At 42.0% G+C, this 26,947-nt stretch overlaps 1 protein-coding gene across 3 annotated transcripts in view; it reads right to left on the minus strand.

Moving 5' to 3' along the window:
* LOC109936458 (histone-lysine N-methyltransferase 2C-like) overlaps positions 1-26,947 on the minus strand; it is a 304,428-nt gene that overhangs the window by 71,514 nt on the left and 205,967 nt on the right. For all 3 annotated transcript variants that reach the window (XM_048606795.1, XM_048606794.1, XM_048606796.1), the window contains exons 4-5: positions 16,025-16,160; positions 5,257-5,460 (exon numbers count right to left, since the gene is read on the minus strand). In XM_048606795.1, coding sequence (XP_048462752.1) covers positions 5,257-5,460; positions 16,025-16,160 — 340 coding nt within the window. The remainder of the gene's footprint in view (positions 1-5,256; positions 5,461-16,024; positions 16,161-26,947) is intronic.

Genomic DNA, 26,947 nt, shown 5'->3' on the forward strand with positions numbered 1-26,947 from the left:
GAGATGGAGAGCGTGGGTGGTGTCACGGACGAAGGTAGGGAGTTCCTGGACCAAGGGGGAGAAAATGAAGTCGAGATAGGTGGAGATAAGTTCGGTGGGGCAGGAGCAGGCGGAGACAAAGGGTCGACCAGGGCAGTCAGGTTTGTGGATTTTGGGAAGGAGATAGAAGCGGGCGGTGCGGGGTTGGGGAACGATGAGGTTGGAGGCTGTGGGTGGGAGGTCACCTGAAGCGATGGAGGTTGTGGATGGGCTGGGAGATGATGGTTTGCTGGTTGGGGGTGGGATCATGATCAAGGGGGCAGTAGGAGGAGGTGTCAGAGAGTTGGCGCCTGGCCTCGGTGATGTAGAGGTCAGTGCGCCATACTACAACTGCGCTTCCCTTGCCCGCGGGTTTTGTGGTGAGGTTGGGATTGGAGAGGAGGGCTGCACGTTCTGTGGGGGAGAGGTTGGAGTGGATGAGAGGGGTGGAGAGGTTGAGGCGATCGATGTCTCGACAGCAGTTGGACATGAAGAGGTTGAGGGAGGGTAGGAGGCCTTGGGGTGGTGTCCAGGAGGAGAGGGTGTGTTGGAGGCGGGAGAAGGGGTCAGTAGATGGAGGGTTAGGCTCACGGTTAAAGAAGTAAGCGCGGAGGCGGAGGCGGCGTAAAAACTGCTCAATGTCCAAACGTGAGTTGTACTTGATGTTTGGGTGGAGGGGGACAAAGGTGAGCCCTTCACTGAGGACTGACCGTTCACCCTCAGTAAGGGGGAGGTCTGGGGGGATGGTGAAGACTCGGTAGGACTGGGTGCTACTGTCTCCTCTGGAGTTGCTGGCTGAGGTGGTGGTGGGCAGAGCGACGTCAGCGGTGGGCAGAGTGATGTCGGTGGTGGGTGGAGCGACAGAGGTGGGCGGAGCAACGTCGGCTGGTAAATCTTGGATGTTGGTGGCAGCGGCGTCCTCAATGTCTATGTCGGCCTCAGAAACGGAGGCGGAGGCGGCGGCATCAGCAGTGGTGTCAGTGGCGTTGGCTGCACCTCAAGTGGTGTACCGGGCGGTGGCGGATGTGACGTCATCAGTGGAAACCGTTGGTGCTCCAAAGGTGGCCACATGGCCAATGGCGGCAGGCACATGGTGGGGAAGGTCCTGGGTAGGGTGGCAGGCACCAATAAGTTTAAAGTACTTTCGGTTTTTAGTGTCCATTAAAGCAGAATAGAATTGAGAGTTCAGGTTGTGGATCTTACGAAGAATAAAAAACAGGAGAGGTCCTTTGCAGGTCTGGGAGAGGGAGGCTCTGAGCTGAGGTAGGCTTGATTGTAGTGCCTGGAGATGCCGGCACATTGCAGCGAGTGTGTCTTTCAGGAGTCGCAGGGAGAAACGCTTCTGTAGGATATCAATGTTGTGAATGTAGCGGTCGTCACGGCTGGGGCCAAATTGGGAAGGCTTAAATGTAGACTGTAGTCCATTGGGGATGATCCGGTTCCGTAGGCAGGTACACAAAGGCAATGTGGCTGTAGTACCTGGTTTGCTTTAGGACGTGGTCGAGCAGTTTCAGGGCCAAAGAGTTTACAACAGGGTTGCAGTGGGAGAGGGATACACTGAGGTTTTTCCGGAGGGAGGAGGGCAACTTCTTTAAAGGTGGGCATCCTTAGAAGAGGCTTTGCAGTGGGGTTAAAATTTTTACAGAGATAGTAGGAACTGCCGATGCTGGAGAATCTGAGATAACACTGTGAAGAGCTGGATGAACACAGCAGGCCAAGCAGCATCAGAAGAGCAGGAAAGCTGACGTTTTGGGTCGAGACCCTTCTTCAGAAATGGGGGAGGGGAAGGGGATTCTGAAATAAATAGGGAGAGGCGGATAGAGGATGGATAGAGGAGAAGATAGGTGGAGAGGAGACAGACAGGTCAAAGAGGCGGGGTTGGAGCCAGTAAAGATAAATGTGGGTGGGGAGTTAGGGAGGGGATAGGTCGGTCCAGGGAGGACGGACAGGTCAAGCAGACGGGATGAGGTTAGCGGGTAGGAGATGGGGGTGGGAGGAATGGTTCACCTGCACATCTGCCAATGTGGTATACTGTATCTGCTGTTCCCGTTGTGGCCTCCTCTACATCAGGGAAACCAAGCGGAGGCTTGGGGATCACTCTGCGGAACACCTACGCTCGGTTCGCAACAAACAACTACACCTCCCAGTCGCGAACCATTTCAACTCCCTCCCACTCCTTGGACGACGTGTCCATCCTGGGCCTCCTGCATTGCCACAATGATGCCACCCGAAAGCTGCAGGAACAGCATCTCATATTCCACTTGGGAACCCTGCAGCCCAAGGGTATCAATGTGGACTTCACAAGCTTCAAAATCTCCCCTCCCCCGACCGCATCCCAAAACCAGCCCAGCTCGTCCCCGCCTCCCTAACCATTCCTCCCACCTCAATCCCCACCCCCATCTCCTACCCACTAACCTCATCCCGCCCCCCTGACCTGTCTGTCCTCCTTGGACTGACCTATCCCCTCCCTAACTCCCAACCTACATTCACCTTTACTGTCTCCAACCCCGCCTCTTTGACCTGTCTGTCTCCTCTCCACCTATCTTCTCCTTTATCCATCTTCTATCCGCCTCCCCCTCTCTCCCTATTTATTTCAGAATCCCCTTCCCCTCCCACATTTCTGGAAAAGGGTCTCGACCCGAAACGTCAGCTTTCCTGCTCCTCTGATGCTGCTTGGCCTGCTGTGTTCATCCAGCTCTACACCGTGTTATCTCAGAAGGAAATGGAAGCTTTGGAGAGAGGGCAGAGAAGGTTCACCAGGATGTTGCCTGGTCTCAAGGCTATGAGAAAAGGTTATAAAGACTCGGATTGTTTTCACTGGAAATACGCCAGTTGAGACGAGACCTGATAGAAGTTTACAAAATTATGATAAGCATAGATAGGGTGGATATTCAGAGACCGTTTTCCCAGGCTTGAAGTTTCAATTACAAGGTGGCACAGGTTCAAAGTGAGGGGGGAAAGTTTAAGGGAGATGCGAGAGGCAATTTTTACATGCAGACAGTGGTAGGAGCCTGGAACGCACTTGCCAGAAGAGCTGGTGGAAACAGGCACGTTGGTGACATTTAAGAGGTAACTGGAGTGTTACTTGAACAGGGAATGAATAGAGGGATATGGACCAAGGGCAGAAAGTTTGCTTTTTCGTTTAGTCAGGGCATGATGATCGGCACAGGCTTGGAGGGTCAAAGAGCCTATTCCTGCGCTGTACTTGTCTTTTTTTTTCTTACGAAAGGCTACAGCACTATTTCAACCTGTTAGGTTGGCCTATGAATTCGAATATCAGAATACGGCTTATATCCTTCATTTAATTTTCTACTCAAAAACCTGTCCCAATTCTGCACGAAAATGACTGATCTTACGTGTTTCAATTGGCTCCCCAAGACCATTCTAAAAATTCACCAACTGTCTTCTCTTAGGCAGTCCCTTCTTCCATCTTCTTTCAACCTCTTTATGAAAGATACCCGTTTATTATCCCACCTCTCCATTCCCTTGGTATAACACATAGGACATGAACTAGCATTTATAATGGCAACTTTATGAACAAATGAAACACAGTAAATTAACTGGTGCATCTGTCCTTCTGATTCAATCAGCATTATGTATAATTAACTTTTTCCATTTTTCCCCTCCTACATGAATACAAATAATAACATAGCCCACAACATAGAACATAGAACAGTACAGCACAGTACAGGTCCTTTAGCCCACAATCTTGTGCCGACCTATTATCCTACTAAGATCAATCTATCCTGCATACCCTACATTTTACTATCATCCATGTGCCTATTCAAGAGTCACTTAAAAGTCTCAAATATCTGACTCCACTACCACTGCCGGCAGCACATTCCACACGCCCACCACTCTCTGTGTCAAGAACCTACCTCTGACATCTCCTCCATACCTTCCTACAATCACCTTAAAATTATGCCCCCTTGTAATAGTCATTTCCGCCCTGGGAAGAAGTCTCCGGGTATCCACTCTATTATGCCTCTCATCATCTTGTACACCTCTATTAAGTCACCTCTCATCCTTCTTCATTCCAATGAGAAAAGCCCAAGCTCCCTCAACCTTTCCTCACAAGACCTGCCCTCCAGTCCAGGCAGCATCCTGGTAAATCTCCTCTGCACTCTCTCTGAAGCTTCCACATCCTTCCTGTAATGAGGTGACCAGAATTGAACATGAATATTCCAAGTCTGGTCTAACCAGAGGTTTATAGAGCTGCAGCACAACCTCATGGCTCTTAAACTCAATTCCCCTGCCAATGAAAGCCAACAAACCAAACGCCTTCATTACAACCCTATCAACTTGGGTAGCAAGTTTGAGGGATCTATGGACGTGGACCTCAAGATCCCGCTGTTCCTCCACATTGCCGAGAATCCTACCATTAACCCTGTATTCTGCATTCAAATTCGACCTTCCAAAATGAATCACTTCACACTTTTCTGGGTTGAATTCCATCTGCCACTTCTTTACCCAGCTCTGCATCCTGTCAACGTCCCATTGCAACCTACAACAGCCCTCCACACTGTCCACAACTCCACCAACCTTCGTATCATTGGCAAACTTATCAACTCACCCTTCCACTTCCTCATTCAAGTCATTTATAAAGGTCACAAAGAGCAGGGGTTCCAGAACAGATCCCTGCGGAACACCACTGGTCACCGAGCTCCAGGCTGAATACTTTCCATCTACTACCACCCACTTTCTTCTATTGGACAGCCAGTTTTGTATCCAGACAGCTAAATTTCCTCAAATCCCATGCCTCCTTACTTTCTCAATGAGCCTACCATGTGGAACATGTTTTGGCAGTAAATATTCAGCCATGAAATTACATCTGGAGTTTCAAATGGTGTACATTCTTTCAGAATGGAGGCCAATAGAAGTTCCTTTTTAAAAAACCCACAAAGCCATTTACGCAATTTAGTCAAATACTAGTGGAGTATTCTGAAAATCAGGCATCAATTCAGCATGGGTCATATTGGCAGTCCCATAAATATTCCCACACATTCCATGTACCCCTTGCCACAATCTCATGACCTTTCCTCAGTGAATCCCATGGCACCAAGTTAAAAAAGTGAATTTCTGCAATCTGAAGCACTACAATGTAAAACAAATACCTTCCTATCCAGAATCCAAGAATTCCAGTTACTAATGAAAGGCATAAGATTTTGACAAGATCAAAACAGATCAAAAATGGGACAGAAGAAAAAAGCTTTTTTAATGAATAAGATAATTACTCACTTTTGCTGCCACATTTGTGAAGAGGGACATTGTTTGTGGTTCTTGTCATTAACATCCTCCAAACTATCAGTACCATCTTGTTTTGCTTGAGATGGGCTCTTCCTTAGTACTATAAAATCTGGAGTTGGGTTGAATCTTTTCAACTCACCCTGCCCCAGTGAGCTGCGTTCACCACAATAGCACAAGGCACAGAGCTGTTCATTGCTGCAAAAGGAGCAACACATTATTATAGCTACATTGTGTAAAACATGCAATCCCCACCCCATTAAAAAATACATCAAATTCACAAGAATATCCTGATTACTAAGACAGTAAGGTATTAGAATAAAGGGAAGACCTTTTAGAATGGAGATAAGGAAAAACTTCTTCAGCCAGAGAGTGGTGAATCTATGGAATTCACTGCCACAGAAGGCTGTGGAGGCCAGGTCATTGAGTACACTGAAGACCGAGATAGATAGGTTCTTGATTAGCAAGGGGATCAAGGGTTACAGGGAGAAAGCAAGAGAATGAGGTTGAGGAACTTATCAGCCATGATTGAATGGCACAGCAGACTTGATGGACTGAATAGCCTAATTTCTGCTCCTATGTCTTATGGTCTTATATTTACTGAAAGCAGATCATCATCCAGTGTTCAAATGTGTGAAAATCTAAAATAGCTGAATTTCCAGTTACATGAAAATAACACCCATGCAAGCAATTTCACTGATTGAATATTATTGGGGAAGCTGGATCTCAGACAAAAGATTTATATTCCCTTCTGGTCAAATCAGTAAAACAAACATCCAGTGATGTTGATTTAACAAGTTTTCTCAAAAATATAAACCCCTACGGGTGAAACAAACCAACCTACTAGCTCGGCGAACAAATCAACAACCTCATGCACAACCTGAGCTACAAGTCTTCTCAAAAATTTTAAACCCAGTGATGTTCTTTACTTGTGTGCCTTTACATCAACCAAAGTTAGACGATTTCAGGAACACAACTACAACTGGTTTCAGCAACCCTGGATGTGCGCGAAGTGAAGGCTCCTGTCACTGTTTATTGTACAGCAACCTGCCCGATAGATTTGTGGGTATTAGATGGAAACCGATTCAATTGCACAGGCATATAGTGAACTAGGCTGCCAATATTGATGGTTATGACCAACAGCTGAGTCGATTCCCTACTTCATAGGATAAGAGGTAGATTGTCATATACCTTACAATAACATATTCAGAGAAGGGAAAAGGGGAGAAACATTTAATTAACTTGACACACAGAAATTTAATTAAGTTCTTTAACCATTAAGCAAATGTAGACTTCATATAATGACATGGATAGTAAGAACACAATAACTAGAAGAGTAGATGATTCAGCCCCTTGAGCCTTTTCCACCACTTAATATGATCATGGTTGATCTCACCTCAGCCTCAACTCCAGTTTCCTTCCCACTTTCCATTTCCACCTGTTACTAATTAAAGATCTACTTATCTTCTCCTTAAATTTACTCCATGTACCAGCATCAACCACAGTCTGGGATAGGAAATTCCAGAAGTAAATGACCCTGTGTTTTAGAAATATTTTCTCATCTCTGGTTTAAATCTGCTACCCCCATTCTAAAGTTATGACCTCGCATTCTAGATTGCACAATAAAGAGGAAACATACTTTCTACATCGACTTTGTTAATCTCCTTTAGTATCTTACATGCCTCAATTAGATCACTCTCATTCTAAACTCTGGAGAATATAGGTCTAAACTGCTCAATCTCTCAAGACAAAGCCCTCATCTCTAGAATCAATTCCATGAATGTCCTCAGAACTGCCTCCCATGCAACCATACCCTTCTTCAGTAAGGAGACCAATTCTGTATACAATTCTTCAGGTGCACTTTCACTAATGCTGGGTACAGCCACGGCAATACTTCCCTCCTTTCATACTTTATTACTTTGGCAATAAATGCCATAACTCCATTTGCCTCCCTTAGCAACTGCTATATCTGCATACTAGCTTTCTACAACTTGTAGTTGAGGACACCCAGATCCCTCTGCATTGAAGCACCCCGAAGTTTCTTGCCACTTAAGTAGCCTTCCTATTCCTCTGACAAAATGGACACCGTGCACTTATCCATGTCAAACATCATTTGCCAAATTTTGGTCCATTCAACTAACCTATTTTTATCTGTTTGTAAATTTATTTCTTTACTGTAACTTACTTTCCAAACTATTTTAATAATAGTAGCTGCAAATTCGGCTTTATCCTCCTGATCCAAGACTAGAAATAGTTGGGGCCTCAAGGACCAAACCCTGAGCCACACCATTAGTTACGTTTGACCAACCAGAAAAAGACCCATCAAACATGTTATACCCTTCATAAAACCATGTTGACTCTGATGGATGGTGTTTTGACTTTTCAAATGTCCCATTATTATTTCCTTAACAACGGATTATGATGATTTCTGAATGACAGATATTTGACTAAAACTGAATGATAGTTCAACAAATAGCAAATCAAATGGCTCCCTTATATTACATTGTTATTCTATAGTTAATAATTGCCAAAAATCGATTGGGCCACACTTCAACATTAAAAGAGTTGAATAATTGCTCACTCTAAGAACTGTCGTAACAAAGAAAGAAGCTAACCACGCAACATTAAAAGAATTAATTAACAGCTGCCCATTTTCAGCATCAGCCTTCATAAACTTGATTTGTTAAGAATTTAATCGGAAAACGTGCAGGAAGGGAAGTATTTTGACTCAAAATTATTTACCACTAGAGATACAAATAAAACAAACTGCTTGAAAGAGGTCTTCCTAAAAGGAGGAAACAGTCCCATCTGAACCGATTAAAAATCAAGTCTTTTTGGTATCTGTTCCATGTCCTCCCTGTGGACATGACCTGGTGGGATAAGACAGCAACACAGATATCCAACATTTATAAGCTAATAATTCAGTAAAATTATTCCAGATAATTCAAATTTAACATAGAAATGAGTCTTTTGCTGCTCAGGCAAATCTCTAAACAGACTATTTCTTGATAAACAAAAATAAAAATGTAAATTCACATATGCAGGGGACATTTTATTTTAACAAGGTAGGACTGTTTAGATAATTTTTCAAATTACTTATCCAGAGGAGCTGTTAACAAATTACTGCAGCATACAGCCTACTGCCTGTTTGAAATGCTTTGGGGAACTGTACAAAAAGCCTATTATAGAAAAAGGTATTTTGCAAATACCACAAGGGACTAATTAACGCACTGCATTTTATCAGTAATAGTGCTACATTGTGTGTTACAATAAGAGACTAGCATATAATTATGGATACAATCCACATGAATTTGTGCAGTCAACTAATATTATCACCTTTTCCAATGGGTTTTTTACCCTTCTGATTTTTCTTGTACATAAAACCTGTTCTCAAAGTATGAGTGGCATATCCCTAGTAACTGAATTGATTGGGACTCGTCACTGAACCACTGCTGTCTTTACCAATAGCTTAATAATATAACGTCAATTTGTCTCAAAAAATGTTTTAAAGCGTGTAATATTGGGATTTTAACTTAAAACCTCTGGTTCACGCATCAATAATCCGACATAACATTACCTGAGGGAACAGCAAACTTGACCTTATCCTCTCCAATTTGCTTGTCGTGATGCATCATTTGTCATGACTGCATTAACTGAGCGATCACCCATTCTTGGGCAGACAAAGTCCCATCTTAACATGGAGGATACCCTCCATTGTGTTGTGTGGCACTACCACTATAGTAAACAGGATAAGATTTTGAACAGACCTTGCAACTCAAGCCTGGGTATTATGCAGTGCTACGGGCTATCAGCAACAGCTGAACTGCCTCTGCAACCTCAAGGCTCATCATGTCTTCCACTGTGCCACAACCATAAAGTCAGGGGTACCAATCCTGGTTCAATAAAGAGCACAGGAGGGCGTTAAGCATACCTGAAAACAAGGTGTGAACCTGGTGAAGCCGCAACACAGGGCTACTTATATAAATACAGCATTAGCAGGAAGAGACAGTGCTCCCACAAACAACAGATCAGATCTAAGCTCTGCAACATGTCACATCCAGTCATGAATGGTGGAGGGCAACTGAAGAAATCACTGGAGGTATCAGTTCCAAAAATATCCCAATCCTCAATGATGGGAGAGTACAGCACATCAGTGAAAAGATCAAGGCTGCAGCCTGTGCAACAATCTTCAGCTAGAAGTGTTAAGTGGATGATCCATTCTGGCATCATCTAGAGGTGTCCACATCTCACATGCCAGTCTTCAACCAAATCAATTCATGCTATGTGATATCATGAAATGGTTGAAGGCATTGGATACTACAAAGGCTATGAATGTTGACAATATTCAGGCAACATAGGACATGTCTAGAACATGCCATATTCCTAGCAGAGCTGTTCCAGTATTTCAGGACAAATCCCACCCAGCCGAGCACTGCCTTGTCGATCTACTCAAGTTCATCACCCAACTGCTTTCAAGCTGTGGTTGCTAAGTAACAACCCACTCAGTGATGCCAGTCTGGGTTCCACTAGGGCTACTCAGCTCCTGTCCTCATTGTAGCTGAGGTCCGTAAACGTGGACAAAACAGCTGGACTCCACAGCCGAGGTGAGAGTGTCTGCACTCAACATCAAGGTCACATTTGACCGACAGTAGCATCAAGGAATCCTAGCAAAACTGACAGTGGAATCAAGGGGAAAATTTCTCTGCTAATTGGAGTCATATGAAGCACAATGAAGATGCTGTCATTGTTAGAAAGTGGTTGTCTCAGCTCTAGTGCATAATTGCAGGAGTTTCTCAGGTAGTGCCCTAGGCCCAAACATCTTCAACTGCTTCAATGACCTTCCCTTCATCATAAAGTCAGAAGTGGAGGTATTCGCGTATGATTGCATGACATTGCACCAGCTGCAACTCCTTAACACTGACGCTGAGTGTGCCCGAAAGCAGCAAACCTCGGAAAGCAGCCAGGTTTGAATGGACAATGATACAGAACATAGTACAGCACAGGAACAGACCTTTGAACCACCATATCTGCACTGACCATGATGCCATTCTAAACTAATCCCACCCATTTGCACATGGTCCATATCCTTCTGTTCCAGTGCCTTGTCTAAGTGCCTCTTAAAAGTTGCTATCATACCTGCTTCTACCACCTCCCCTGGCAGCACATTCCACGCACCTACCACCCTTTACGTAAATAAACTTGCCCTTCATATACCCTTTAAACTTATCCCTCTCACTTTAAACCTATGCCAGCTAGTATTTGACATTTCCATCCCATCCATGCCTCTCAATTTTATATATTCCTATCAGGTCACTCCTCAGCCTCCAACACTTCAGCAAAAACAATCCAAGTTTGCCCAACCTCTCCTTATAGCTAATAATCTCCAATCCAGGCAACATCTTGGCAAAGGTAGTAGGAACTGCAGTTGCTGGAGAACCTGAGATAACAAGGTGTAGAGCTAGATGAACACAGCAGGCCAAGCAGGAAAGCTGACGTTTCGGGTCTGGACCCTTCAGAAAAAGATGGGTCCAAACCCGAAACATCAGCCTACTTGCTCCTCTGATGCTGCTTGGCCTGTTGTGTTCATCCAGCTCTACACCTTGTTATCTCAACATCTTGGCAAACTTCTTTTCTACCATCTCCAAATCCTTCTTATAGTGTTGCAATCAAAACTGCACACAATACTCCAACTATATAAGGATTCAAAAACAGGTGCAACATAACTTGCCAACGTTTATGCTCAGTGCTTTCACCAATGAAGGCAAGCATGCCATATGCCTTCTTTACTATCTTATCCATTTGTGTTGCCACTTTCAGGGAGCTATGGACTTGCGGCCAAGATCCCTCTTGTATATAAATATTCCTAAGAGTCCTGCCATTCACTGGTTACTTTTCCCTTGCATTTGACCCCCACCCGCCCCCCCCCAAATGCATTCCCTCACATTTGTCTGGATAAAACGCCATCTGACATTCTTCCACCCAACTTTCCAACTGAGCTACATCCTGCTGTATCTCTGACAACCTTCCTCACTGTCGATATCTCCACCAATTTTCAAGACATGTACAAAACTTTGTAATAAGACCACCTGCGTTTTCATCCAAATCATTTATACATAGTACAAACAACTGAGGTCTCAGCATTGATCCTTGTAGAACACAAACCTCCAGTCAGAAAAACAGCCGTCCACAACTACCCTCCGTCTTTTATTGACCAAGCCAATTTTGTATCCAACTTGCCAACTCTCTGTGGATCCCATGTGAATTAATCTTCTGGACAAGCCTACTGTGGGATCTTGTCAAATGCTCCAGTGAAGTCAATTTAGACTACATCCACTGCCCTACTCTCATTCATCATTCCCTCAAAAGACTCAAATCTGAGAGACAAGACCTCCCCTGCACAAAGCCATGCTGACTATCCACAATAAAATCCATTCTTTTCCAAATACAAGTAAATTCTGTACCTAACAAACTCTAAAGTCTCTAAAAATTCTAAAGATTCAATGGCCTATAATTTCCTGGATTATCCCTGCTGTCCTTCTTAAACAAAGGAACAATGTTGGTTATTCTCCAGTCATTTGGGACCTCACCTGTGGCTACAGAGAATAGCAAAATCTCTGTAAAGACCCCAGCAATGTCCTCCCTTGCCTCCCTCAGTATCCTGGGATAAAACCCCTCACGCCATGGGGACCTGCCTACCTCAAATGTTTTCAAGACACCCAACACCACTGCCGCTTCCTTAATATCGACATGCCCTAGAATATGCCCTTAGAATGCTCTTCTAAATGGGGAGAAAATTCAGAAGCCTGAAGTGCAAAGAGACTTGGGAGTTCCAGTCCAGAATTCTCTCAAGGTAAACTTGCAGGATGATTCAGTAGTCAGGAAGGCAAATGCAATGTTGGCATTTATTTTGAGAGGACTGGAATATAAAAGCAGGGATGCACTACTGACGCTTTATAAGGCTCTGGTCAGGCCACATTTGGAGTATTGTGTGTAGTTCTGGGCCCCATATCTCAGGAAGGATGTACTGGCCCTGGAGTGGGTTCAGAGGAGGTTCACGAGAATGGTCCCAGGAATGGGAAGCTTAACATATGAGGAACGTTTGAGGACTCTGGGACTATACTCATTGGAGCTCAGAAGGATGAGGGGGGGATCCAATTGAAACTTAGAGAATACGGAATGGCCTGGACAGAGTGGATGTTGGGGAGATGCTTCCATTGGTAGGAGAGACTAGGACCCAAGGGCACAGCCTTAGAGTAAAGGGAAGACCTTTTAGAACAGAATTAAGGAGAAACATCTTCAGCCAGAGAGTAGTGAATCTATGGAATTCACTGCCACAAAAAGCTGTGGAGGCCAGGTCACTGAGTACATTTAAGACTGAGATAGACAGGTTCTTGATTATCAAGGGTTATGGGGAGAAAGCAGGAGAATGGGGTTGAGGAACTTATCAGCCATGATTGAATGGCGGAACAGACTCAATAGGCCAAATGGCTTAATTTCTGCTCCTATGTCTTATGGTTTTAATATCAACATACCTTCATTAATCTTACCATCATCTATGTCCTTCTCCTTGGTGAATACCAATGCAAAGTAAACATTAAGGACCTCAGCCCACTTGCTCTGGCTCCACACCTAAACACCCTCTGTTTTTTGAGGGAGTCTGTTCTTTCCCTAGCTACCCTCTTGCTCCTAATAAGTGTAAAATGGTTTGGGATTCCCCTTAATTCTACTTCCAAAGCATATTTCAAGGTCTATTCAGCCTTCTTAATTCCTTGTCAATTTCTTTCCTGCTTCCTTCATATTCTTCAAGGGACTTGTCTGATTTCAGTTTCCTAAATTTTACAAATGCTTCCTCGTCCTTTTCAATGAAACTTTCAATATCTATCGTCATCCTTATCGTTCAACCTCACAGGCGATTCTCAACAAGCAAGATACTGACTGTCCCCAGTAAGCTTCCTCAGTATCCTCGAGTATTGGTGGGGACTACAGTACAATCCAATCAAGGTGATCATCCCCTTCTTAATTCCAAGTTCCACCCATACAGCTTCAGTGGACAATCCCACAGGAATATCCTCTAAGTACATAAAACTCCCAAGATTACAACCCTAGGAGGTCCTGTTTTTCAACTTTCTACCTAACTCCTTTAATTCCCTTTGCAGGGCCTCATCTCTCTTTCTGCCGTTGGTACTATATGGACAACATCTGCCTGCTCACCTTACCTTCTGTGCCCACTCAGAGACATACTTTCTCCCCGATACCAGGGAGGCAACATGCCATCTTAGAGTCACACTTGTGGCCACACAAACACCTATTTGCACTCCTAACTACAGAGATCTCCCTATCAATCTCTTACACTTCGACTCTCAAATACAACTAACATTCACACCATACAAGTGCCAGGCAATGACCATGTCCAACAAAAGAGAATATTAGCACCATTCCTTGACACTCAATGTTATTGCCATCACTGAATCACCCACTAACAACATCCTGGAGGTTACCATTGATTCGAAACCAACTTGAACCTGCCATATAAACTCATCATTATTGGCAGTCCCTTGCAAACAGGGATGAATCTCTTCCACTCTCATGGCGAATCTGTAAGTGGCTGCACAGTCTGTTGGAACTTCTGCAGGCTGTTACACTAGGGGCAGAAGGTGGTTGCAGGAAGGGGCGGGTGGGACGTTGGTGTGGCACACTCCTTTATGCTGTTTTCACCTGGCTACAACAATGGCAACAAGAGCAGGTCAGGGGCTTGGAATCTTATTATCAGTAACTCTACCTTCTGGCTCCCCAAAGCCCATCCATTTGAATCAGTGAAGTCCCAACAACACTCAAGAAGCTTGACACCATCCAGGACAAAGCAGCAGCTTGACTGGCATCACATCAGCACACATTGTACCATTTTGAGACCATGCTGCAGAAATCCATCAAGGGTCCTTAGACAGCACCTTCTAAACTCAAGATTCACTACTGCCTGGTTGGCCAAGGACAGCAGATACATGGGAACACCATCACCTGCAAATAAATGTATCGTTGGTCCTTCAGTGTCAAGATCCTGGATCTCTTCCCAAACAGCATTGTGGGTGTACCTTTACCAAATGGACTGCAGTGGTTCAAGATAACAGTTCACAGCCTTCGTCTCAAGTGCAATTTGTTATGGGCATAAGTGCTTGCCCAGCCAACGAATCCCACATCCTCAAATGAATGATCAAACCTGGAGCAACAACGGATCCATTAACTTAAGTTAGCTAACAGTAAGCAGCTAATGGACTGAAAAATATCTCGCTTGTTCGAGACAGCAATTTGGCAAAGGTATACCTCACCAACTTGCGTTTATATAACACCTTTAAAACAAGTATATGTTTGTGACGCACTTTGGAATAATGACAAAATTAGACATCAAGACAAAAGAAGCGATATTCAGACAGGTGACTACAATATTGTCAAACAAGTAAACTTCAAGGGATATCTTAAAAGGAGATGCAGAAACATGAAAATGTTAAGGGAGAAAACTCCAGTGCCTAGGATTTAGATAGCTGAATGCATGAGGCCAGAGCTCAATGGACAGAAGAGGGTACTGTACTGGGAGGATTGTAGGCCTGTAGATATTTAGAAATAGGAATGAGAGAGGCGATGGGAGATTGGAATACAAGAAATGAGAAATTTAAAATTGTATTCAAATTCACCAACGTCTCAATGCAGGTGAGACTACACCAGAGAGTAAGTTAAGGTGTTACGTTCTGGTACTACAGAATAAAAATCCTGAATAGTCAGCTGGTAAGTGTTCTTAAATGGAGATGCAAGTGGCAATCAATTCACCAGTATTCAAATAACTGAAATTCGCTAATAAATTTAACCTGGCAATACAAATTGGCAACAGTATACTGCAGAAAATAGTAGCTCAGATATTGAACAAGTTATTCTGTTTAGGTCTTAATGCGAGTATAGCATCACAGCTTATTTCCTGATGTTCTAACGTGCATTATAATTCAGCTGTGACACCTCAAACAATTCAAATTTTCTGAGGACCAAATAACATTTGCACATTCTGCAAACCAAAAGAAAAGCTTCCCAACCAATCAGCCCACACTGAAGAATTTTGTTCATCCTATTGCACAATTGTTCCTTCCCCTACACCTGTTGTGGGGTACTTAATGAAATAACTGAAAAAATTATTTTTTTTTAAAAAACACTTGCACATGTATAGAGCAGTCTGAAGTTTAGTCTCAGTTTCAAACTTTGAAACTCCATTGGGCATCATGCAACAGTTTATGCAGATTACAGCTGCATCTAAGCAAAAGCAAGGTGGCTATGCTATAAGTCTGGAGTTGAGTAGGGAAGCAGTCAATGATAGGAGGAAAACAGTAGCCACTACCACTTTCACTTCCCACCTTATAAAACAAATGAAACATCATAAATGAATGGAACGTATCACTGGAATTGTGACAAAAGTGAAGTGCAAACAAGCAAGTTATATATTCAAGTAAATAACTCGTCACAGGATTGCGAGAAAAACTTCTGACTAATCTTACAAACATATTTGAAAAGCTATAATGGATTAACCAAAAAAAAAGCCATCAACATTAATTGCACAAACTGAAAACCACCCGCATCTCCCACTCAAATCAAGCAAACAGCATTTCAGTGCCTCCAAGTGAGTAATTCTGGTTGGTCTGACAAGGGCTAGAGGACAAATTAGAAGTATCTTGCTGCATTCTCTATTTGAATTATGAGAACATGACTCAGCATTGCTTGTTCTGACCTGGTTTTTGTATCTAGTTTGACTGAGGTTGTAGAGCTGGCAGAGTCTTCAGATATCGAACGCTGCAGGAGAGATGGTCGTTCATTGGTCTCCATTTCTGTAAGGATATCCTCCTCCGGTGAGTCATCTTTAATGTCTGTTAAGAAAAGTAAACCAAACAGTTCCAATGGTATCAAATGACCACCCAAACTATCCAGTATATTTCCACTGATACAATACAATCCATAATTTGTGTTACCTAAAAGGAAATATTAGATAGTAGCTTAAAAGTACTAGGCTTTGTTTAAAATGTAGCACAACATAGATTAGTGACCCCATGTACTAATGGAAAAAGTGCCTTCCAATCTACCCACAAGCCTCATGATCTTATATGTATTAATCAGGACTCTCACAACCATCGCTCAAATTGAAGAGATATACAAGTTACAAAGGATAAGTATGTAGAACTCTGGAATTAGGAGTTTGGGAATCCATGCCTGTCATTGAAGCATTTTTTTTTAAGTAGGAAGCAGAATAGTAACCATTTCAACCATTTTAACCAACAAGTTTTTCGTAACAGTTGCAGTACTTGTGGAGGACAATGTCTTGATAAGATTAAAATCAACTGCATTTTTTAGTGAGAGAGATAGTAGGAACTGCAGATGCTGGAAAATCTGAGATAACAAGGTGTAGAGCTGGATGAACACAGCAGGCCAAGCAGCATCACAGGAGCAGGAAAGCTGATGTTTTGGGTCTAGACCCTTCTTCAGAAATGGGGGAGGGGGAAGGGGAGGCGGACAGAGAAGGGATAAAGCAGAAGATAGGTGGAGAGGAGACAGACAGGTCAAAGAGGCGGGGTTAGAGCCAGTAAAGGTGAGTGTAGATGGGGAGTTAGGGAGGGGATAGGTCACTCCAGCGAGGACGGACAGGTCAAGGAGGCGGGATGAGGCTAGTAGGTAAGAGGTTGGGGTGGGGCTTGACGTGGGAGGAGTGGATAGGTGGGAAGGAAGGACGGACAGGTTAGGGAGGCGGGGGTGAGCTGGGCTGGTTTTGGGATGCGGTCGGGGGAGGGGAGATTTTGAAGCTTGTGAAGTCCACATTGATACCATTGGGCTGCAGGGTTCCCATTAGTTCTTTGTTTGAGACAGACCACTTAATCTGGCAGTAGAGAAGTTGACTCAAATCCACAGATCATGGCGCAAGTCACAAACCTGAGCATCATTCTTATGTAACTTATTTGCCAGTTTTTAAATTTAGCATCTTCCATGCAGTCTCTCAATAAAACACGTTAACTCGTAGGTGTCAATACGGGGAGAGAATTTAGATGAAATCTTTCCTAACATATTGCCATTGCTAAATTTATTCGGCATAAGATTTCAGCAATCACACTAAAGATCCAGGACAGCTGTTTTTAAAAATCATAACCACCTACCTTCATGCCATATCTTTCATTCTCTTCTCGTCCGAAATATACCCAATTACTCTTTTTATACAGATAGACTCTGAACTTCTGCAGTAATTTATTCTATACACCTTTCACTGTTACAAAAACTATTTTAACTTGTTTTCTTCCTTACTTTTGTAAAAAAAAAAATCACCTAATATTTGCACTTCATGTTATAACAAACAAGATACAGGAATAAATTGTTCTTTGCATAGTATTTCCCACTAGGAATGGGAAATACACGTGTGAATAGTAGGCAAGGCCAACATCTTATCAATTTTTTTTTATTATTTGAATCCACAGCTGCATCTAAGAATTTCCTTACAGCTGTTAATGAGATCCATCCTGTGACTCAAACTCACATTTGAAATGGAACTATTAAATGAGCTCCCTTTCCTCAATGGCCTAAATTGAGAAGTTGACCAGAGGGTTCTCTACTGCCAATCTACCACAAACTTCCACATGTTGGTATGCTCGTTGGGATCCGTACAGTTCAATTCATTACAGATATTTTTAAACAACCCATTCAGACATGTCATGACACACCTCTGCAGCAGGATTTGAAGCAGGATCTTCTGGCTCAAAGATAGGGACATGACCACTGTACCACAAGAGTCCCTTCCATTCACTGTAAGATTGGCCTCATTGGTAACCTCATACATAGGATCTGAGCCAAATACTAATTTACGATGGCAGCGGCAGAGTAGCAGAGCAGCATGTGGGCTCCTCAGCCCAGGAGCCCGTAGCTCATCTACTCCATTCGCTTTTACAATGTTTTTCGTTTTGTTTCCAATTAGTATAGTTAATATTAAAACATCAAAAATTCATTGTACTTTCATTTAACGGCTTATCCAGTGACAGAGTGACTTCTGGTGGCTGTCTTTCGCTGACATGGTGGTCTTGGCCTTGTGGAGCGGTCTCCTAGCATGGCAGTTTTGTCCCTGTGTTGAGGTCTCGTCGGCAGTCCGACTTAATCTCTGGTGAATACTTCTGGCCCAGTGTTCTGACAGCCCGGCATGGTGCCTTTGTCCAGGTTGGTGGTCTTTTTCCCAGTGGCGTTTTCTTCTGTAGATGCTTTCAGCTCAGCGTTCCAATGCCCCGGCATGGCATTTTTCATCCAGGGTAGTGGTCCTGTCCTGGCCGCAGTTTTCTTCAACAGAGGCTTTGGTCCAGTTTTTCTGGCGGTCCGGCATGTCTGCTTCGTCCTTGCATTTGCATTCCGGCTGTGTATTTCATCTTTTGATTGGTTTCCTATGAAACCAGGTGCTGTTAACTGGACTGTGATGAACTTTTGTCTTAAATTTACTTTTTATTGTTACTTATAACACTTTTCATTGTATTTTTCTTGTAAAAGTACACGACAATAAATTCTAAATGCAATTCAATTCAATTGTTTACCATGCAGGTTTGATGTCGAAATAGGGCAAATCAACATCTCCCGCAGTTGTATATTGTGCAAACTCATGGAAGGTCCTATGGGGTTGTCTTGATTCTGATGCTCAGATTAATCTGGAAGAGTAAGGAATCTTAAAAGTTTAAGCAGAGGTAAAACTGGCTGTTTCATGCTGCTGTGCAGCAGAAACACAATGGGTGTTTGCCACTGACAGGATGCTACTCTCATACTAAAGAGACATTCTGCTTATCATTCAAATGAGTCATACGGTATAACCATTTCAGTGCTGCCATGATGCCAGATACGTAGATTGTATAACCTAGAGGATGGTGGATCTCAACAAACAGCATGTCCTTTTGGTTCTTCGCGACAAGCAAGATATTGACTGTTCCCAACAAGCCCGTGCTTGCAAAACTCATGACTGTATCTAACGTTAGAAGTGATTCAGCAACTGGATAACATTTCCTGATTAATGCTGAATGCCTGAGGAATGACAGTGACAACTGTCAGTTGGGTTCACAGTGTGGCACATGTGCGTCTACTGGACACTATAAAGGTTAATATACAGGGTCCTGTTCTTTACAGTCAGAAGGAATTCAACCAAATTCAATTCAACAAAACAGGTAACTGGTTCAGGTCTCAGGGAAATATCTTCACAAATCAGTCAAACCTGCTTGGTTTAACATTTAAATAAAGCCTGGCTGTTAACTGGCAATTAATATTAATATGTGCATTCTTGATGGCTACACCTCTACCACTTGTCAACCAATCAGTACTTTCTTCTCATGCACGCTTGTTTTCCCTTTGAATTTATGTTCTTATGAAATGTTCTCATAAGAACACAGAAAACTTTGACAAAACATGTCTTTCAGCAAAACCCAAGTTCTATACTACCAAATGGTCATTAATTTCCTTTTCCTAATAAAGAAACAGCAGACTCCAAATGGTCTTTGAAGACAAACCCAGGTTTCAAAAGGCAAAATCTATAATTGTACTGTCAACAAACCTGCACTATCATGGTTCACTGAATTCCTAGACAGAAACAAGGCAGGTTCTCTCATGTGAGCCCATGCAGAACTACAAGGTTAGAAATCCAGAGCTGCCAAGCAGAGCAATTTAAAATGTCAGTGAAGATCATGAAGGAAATTTCCAGCAATCATTAAAAAAACCTTCATTTATTTACATAAATTTGGTAATACTGTTTCTTATTGGTCATTTCAATTGCTCAATATTGCACAAAGTTAGTTTCAATTTCAATAATTTAGATCAATTATTACTAATTAGGCAATATGATTTAGAAAATATGGCATTTCAGTAACAGGCAACTAAAATATGAAATTTAACCTAATCTTCACCCTTCCAAAATTCAACGATATTGTGATTACTGCTACCCAAGGATTCCTTTACTTGAAGATTTGAATTAATCCTGTTACTTGAAATATTGCCAATTACAGAATATAATCACTCGAAGAAACTCTCCCAAAAGCATTCTACAAACTCATTCAGGCTAGTATAACTAATGTAATTTTTTTTGTCGTTTAAAGTGATTATTGCCATCACTTTATCACAAGCAGCCAATATTTTGTTTTGCATACTTCATCGTTTATCATATTGTTAGGGACCCATAGATCATTTCCACTAGTGGCAAGACTAGTATCGTTTACTATACCTCATCTCCCAACAGTACAGATCCCATTTTCCCCAGTGCTGGTGCCAGTTCCCCACAATCTGGAACCCAGCGCTCCCACATCAGGCTTTCCTTGCATTTGTTTTTCTAATCTTAAATGCCCAATGCCATTTTCAGATGCCTCAAGCAGTAATCCAGAGGTTCTGCTTTCTAATTTAGCGCCTGGTTTCCCGTGTTCTCCTGGCACAAACTCTTTTCTAGTACCACTGAGAGGCATTGACAAAATCCCACCTATGTCATTGGTACAAATATCAATCACACTTTACTAGTAAATATTTAGCAAACTAACAGCACAGTTCAGGGGGACATAAACAGCCAAGGATAGACACTGATGTAGGCTCAAATGCGAAGTGATGCAATTTGGAAGAAACAAGACACGAGGCAGAATGATATAAATAGTACTACTTTAAAGGAGATACAAGTAGAGATTGAGGGTGCATATTAAATCAATACAGAAGGGTGGCAGGGCAAGCTGATAATACACTTAAGTGTATCAGGTACTTGGCTACAGTAACTGAATACAAAAACAAGCAGCTATGATTAGACCTTGACAGATCACCAATAAGGCATCAGCTGAAATGTTATTTGGCACCACAATTGAAGATGAATATCAAGCCCTTAAAAAGGGTAGAGTTTTAACATTGTGAGGGTGATACCAGGGATGAGGGATTTCAATTGTTTGGAGAGACTGGAGGTCCTGGATTGATCTCCCCAGCAGTTATGTTAAGACCTGCTACAGATATTCAAGATAATGGGCAGTTTTGATACAGCAATTATGGAGAAACTGGTTCCCTTTTATAAATACTGCAAAGGTACCCACGGGAAAAATGAGGAATATTTTATTCACAAGGGTTAAGATCTAGAACACACTACGTGTAGGCATAATCAAAATCCAACAGAGTTTTAAAAAATCATGGATTTGAAGAAGTCTGATTTGAAGGGATTTTGGGAGAAAGTTGGGGGGTGGGGGCTAAATTGAACAACTTTTTCAAAACTCCTGCCACAGGGAGGTAAGGTGGAATGGCTTTCACCTCTCCTGCGCACCAGAAGAGGACAACAGCACCCCATTTAACATCTGCAGAATACAGGCAGTTATTGCATTCATAAATCTTATGTGGGAAGTTCAAAATGGTCATTTGTTTAAAATCAGGCATGCTAGTAAAATTGTGCATTCAGGAATAGAATGCAGTTGTGTCTTTCCACTCTAGCTTCAACAAGATTTTCTGACAAGCTAGGTTCATAATCCAAACAGTGCAGAGACAAATTTAATTCAGAAGTTAAGTCCCTGCACTGTTTAGATTATGAGCCTATCTTGTCAGAAAATCTCGAATCTGAACCCTTCAAAAGAAAATAGTTCTTCAATTAAAGAATCACAAGATAATTCCTGAATATATTCAATCAGGGATCAGCAAACCTGATACAAGAGGGAGATAATGTATCTTGCTAAAAATCGTAAAGGCAGCTTGAAGATACTCAACATGATCCAAGTGGGAACTCCACTTCAAAGTCTGCAGTTAGCTCTAATCATGGATTTGCTCACGCACCACAAAAGGTCACTCACTCTGCACAGCTTCCTGTTGTAAACCACAGAAGGCGTAAATCAAGGGCATACCGAAAAAAAATCAGAACTAATGTGTCACTAATGCTTCAGAAAAACCAAGCAACCAGAGCTGATCAAGAGTAATTGATGTTTTGGTTAGAGAAGAGTAAAGAGCACTTGATTTTCTATTTCACTTATTAGTAAGCACTATAAAAGCCATATTGTTCCAATATCCAGTGCTTTGTGTAGGCTAGAAGTGAAATGTAGTAATGAAGCTGTAGCTCTTCAGGTGAGGAACACCAAATTTGCATTGAGAAGACTGTAGATTAAATGCTCCAAAAAAATTGCATCAAATAGGTCAAAAGAGGACCATCATTTAAAATTCTCATGAAAACATATACACGTTGCGATAGAATCTGCTTTAGAAATATAGAAAGATGTTTTCTTCGGTTTATGCTGTGCTTTTGTGGCCAAAGGCTACAATTCTCAGTATGCCCAGGGCTCTTTCACAGGTGCATAGAGTAGCAGAGGGACAGGCCACTCATGCAGGAAGGACGACTTAAGGCATCCTGACCCCTGACCACAAAATCTGGGGAGATAGCCAGAAAAGCTTGCTCACATCATGGTATGTCACACAAAGCTACGACCCACCAGTGACATGTGGTGTGGGCAAAGACTCATGTGGTACTGGTCTCTAACAGGATCCTAAAAACGACTGTAAGTCTTGTCAATGACCAGTATTCATGTCTTGTCAATGACCAATATTCATTTCTAATCAATCTCTTGGCTTTGCAGAGTATACTGATCTGTGCTAGGTGTGCTACAAATGTCCTCAGCAAACCGGAGATATTCAATAACCCTTTTTAAACATTCATAGAGATTGGATTAAGCTGCTGAAAAAAGCTTTTCAGCCGACACCCACCATCTTGGTTCATATTTGAGCAATTTTATTGCAACAGTTGGGTGAATGATATTTACACTGCATTTTAAATGGCATCACAGTTTTCCATTCCCCAATGTGATAATTAAGTTTGGTGGCAGCCACTACTGTACTTGACCTCAAATGTCATCTGCTCAAATGATTACATGCACTAATTGAAGATGTGCAGTAAACGGTCTAAACTATCAAATTGTTAGCAACCATGGAACTGATAGTACTATAAACGAGGATACACATGACTGTAGATATTGGAACTGATTCAGTATGGTATGTATTAAAATGACATGATCTCCTGAAATACCAATGATAGCATGTTTTATTATTGCCAGAATGAGGTTTTATACCTAGGTCAGTGTTTCAATTCGGAGGGAATCATTCTATAGATGTTGGGTATAGTCAAATCTTGTAAGCCTCAAAAGATTCTTCTCATAAATGGGGGTCAACTTATACGCAGAATACAAAATGCAACTAGCTAATGCTTGTATAGGTTGCTTGTAATTCACATTAGATCAGAGTGACTCATTTAATTGAATGAATTAATTCAACAAGGATTCCCTAAACCACACACAAAGAAAAATTAGAACTGTCAAATTCATTGTCTTCACTGTTCAATGCAAAGTTATTTGAATTCACTGGAAGTCACTTCGGTCCTGACATCATAAAAATCCAACAATGGATCAGATTTGGCTCTTTTGGTTTCTGAATCATTCCTCCACAAAGAAATAATATTCCTCACCATCCACTAAACTGGCTATTGCGCACTTTTTTTTTCATGATCCACTGTTTAATACCATCCCATAATCTGATGAACAATGCACACAAACATCAAGTGGGAAAGCACACTATTTTCAGAGGTGTCTCCTCTACTGCAATCAGCACAAACAAACACTATTTTCAAACATACACAACGTTTGAACTACAGATGTTAAGACCCTCTGGCACAACTGCAATTTGGATGTCATTTCTTAACTTCACCTTTTTCAGCTCACTTATATGGGATCCAAACATGTGTTACACTAATAAGTGGTGTTCTTTCAGCAGGACACCAGGGCACCTATTCCTCATATTATTGATCCACAACTGGCATGGACATGCACAAAAACACCATGAATCTTAGCTTCTCACTTCCTGTGGTTTACACCAGTAATGTTTTCAAATCTTTCCACTCCAGAGTTTGATCACTAGGCATGTGGAGATGCAGAAGTATTTTATCCATGCTGCTAATGCAATGCAATAGGTATTGTCACTGTCAGATGAGAAATAATTGGAAAATGCTAAATTTGGTATTGAGATCTTGGTAGTCGCCGCACAACCTTAATCTTCTGCCACAATACTAGACATTTTCATCCCATAAAGCAACTACAGCAACTAAGTGTGTGCTATGAAACCTTTCCTGTACTTTGGGGTTTGATTTGGCCTATTCAAGTGCCTATACACACGTTACATTTCTGTTTATGATGAAACCATTCTGACAAACTTTAAGGACCCAATTTGATACATACTTCTCAAGCTCAGACCACACCATTGGCTAGTCCTTGTTCTTAAGTCACATTTGGTCTTCAGCACCTCCTTCAGGACTGATTTCTTCTTCAATTCTCAAACCAGATTAGTTATTTAATGAGTTAGAAAATACTATAATTTTTAAACTTAAAACCAACATGTCCTTCACTCTTTGTTTTCCGAAGGACTCATTCCCATTTGTCATTCATCATGCTCTCTGCGGGCGTGTCTAAAACTCCCACCGCCTACTTCATTCAATGCATGAAGAACTGGGACTAAAGATCCCACCCAGGCTGGAAAAATTTGATTACAAGAGAAAAAAATTACTTATTCACAAGTTTTAAACCTATTTACTAACTCAGAGCTAACATACTGGATTGGAACTTGTACTAAAGTTGCCTCCTCTTGAAGGAAAGGGGTAAGTGCACTGTCAACATGAATAGGATTAGTTTGGTACTGTCGAGGGGATATTTTACTATCTGCTGCAGTCTTGAGGATGTATTTACTTACAATGTACTAATGCATGTGTTGGCAAGCCTATGCCCCTAACTGGGGAAAAGCATTTCTGCTGGGCAATGTATCAAAAGAACTCAATTGATTTACATATGATAACATTTTTGACTTTGGTGTTCTTCAATATTGTTTGTACTAAGGTAAAAATATCTAAGATAAAAAAAACTACAAAACATATCCATACACTCTGGAATGATCTTAGCAGATCGGAAGTTTGAAAACGTCACCTTGCTATTTAAGAAAGCAGCAGGGAGAAAAATAAAAACAGGGAACTACAGACTATTCAGCCTTATTGATACAAGGAAAATGTTACAATCATAAAGAACATGATAAGTTGAGACTTAAATAAAATGACCTGACCAGGCATAATCAGCATAGATTTGCAAATGAAAAATCATTTGGTGAGCTTGAGAGTTTTTTTTGGGAGGTATATTACTTACCAAATTTATAATGGGAAATCGATGGATGCAGTGAATTAGGATTTTCAGACGACCTTGTGATGCAGGTGTAGAAATAGGTCATTCAGCCAATCTAGTCTGCTCCACAATTCAATAAAATCACGGATGATTTGATAATCCTCAATCTCACTTTTCTAACTTATCCCCATAACCCTTGATTCCCTTACTGATTAAAACTTTATCTATCTTAGCATTATACTTAATGACCCTATGGTAAGGTCCACCACAACAGGCTGGTTGGCAAAACTAAAACACACAGAAAATGATGTACTGGCAGGGATTAAGGATTGGCTAACAGATTTTTAAAAACAGAATAGAAATGAACAGATTACACTTTGTCAAATTGTGACTAGTGGAATACTACAAGGACCATGACTTGAGGGCTGGCTGTTCACAAGATGTATCAATGATTTGGGTGTGGAGATCAAATTTAACAGTTGCAAATGATACAAAGTCATGCAGGAATGTGCGCCATGAGAAAGATTTTCAGAAGATCTTTTCAGGATTTAGGCATGCTTAGCAAATGCATAAAAATATGACTGACGAAATACAAAGTGGAAAAATGTAAGGTTTGGTAGAAAGAACAGATGTGCAGAGTATTTCTTCAATGGTTAGGCTGGAAAATGTACATGTGCAGGGATTTTTGTGTCCTTGTTAACAAGTCACCCAAAATTAACATTTTGATGCAGCAAGCTATTAAGGCAGCCAATGGAATCATACAATCACTAGAGTGCCGAAGGAGGACATTCAGCCCATCAACACCACCTCCAAACAGCATCTTACCCAGACCCACCCCCCACCCCCAACCCTATCCCTGTAACCCTGCATTTCCCAAGGCTAATCCACCTCTACCGCACATCCCTGGACACACTGGGCAATTTAGCATGGCCAAACCACCTAACTTGCAAATCTTTGGACCGAGAGAGGGAACCAGAACATTGGTGGAAACCCTCGCAGACAAAGGGAGAATGTGCAAACTCCACACAGACAGACATCGGATTTCAAGGGTGGAATCAAACCCAGGTCCCTGGCACTGTGAGGCAGCAGTGCTAACTACTGAGCCACCACGCTGCCCTGTTAGCCTTTACTGCAAGAAGATTTGAGTACAGGAGTAATAAAACCTTACTACTGCATAGGAACTTGGAGAGACCACACATGGACTACTATGTGCAGTTTTGGTCTCCTTATCTTAGGGAAGATATGATAAGCATGGACTGCAACGAAGGTTCACCAGACTTGTTTCCTTGATGGCAGTTGTGCTATGATTAGGGAAAATAGGCTCAGTGTTCCCCAGAGATTCAAAGAATGAGATGTGACCTTGTGGAACCCTACAAAATGTTTAAAAGGACATATACAAGCTTTTTTCAAATTTATTAACTCATGGGACATGGGAGTCACTGATTGGCCAGCATTTATTGCCTGTCCCTGGCTGCCCTCGAGAAAGTGGTGATGTGCTGCCTTTTTGAACT

Source organism: Rhincodon typus, chromosome 2 (genome assembly GCF_021869965.1).
Source record: "Rhincodon typus isolate 14 chromosome 2, sRhiTyp1.1, whole genome shotgun sequence".
NCBI classification, from domain to species: Eukaryota; Metazoa; Chordata; class Chondrichthyes; order Orectolobiformes; family Rhincodontidae; genus Rhincodon; species Rhincodon typus.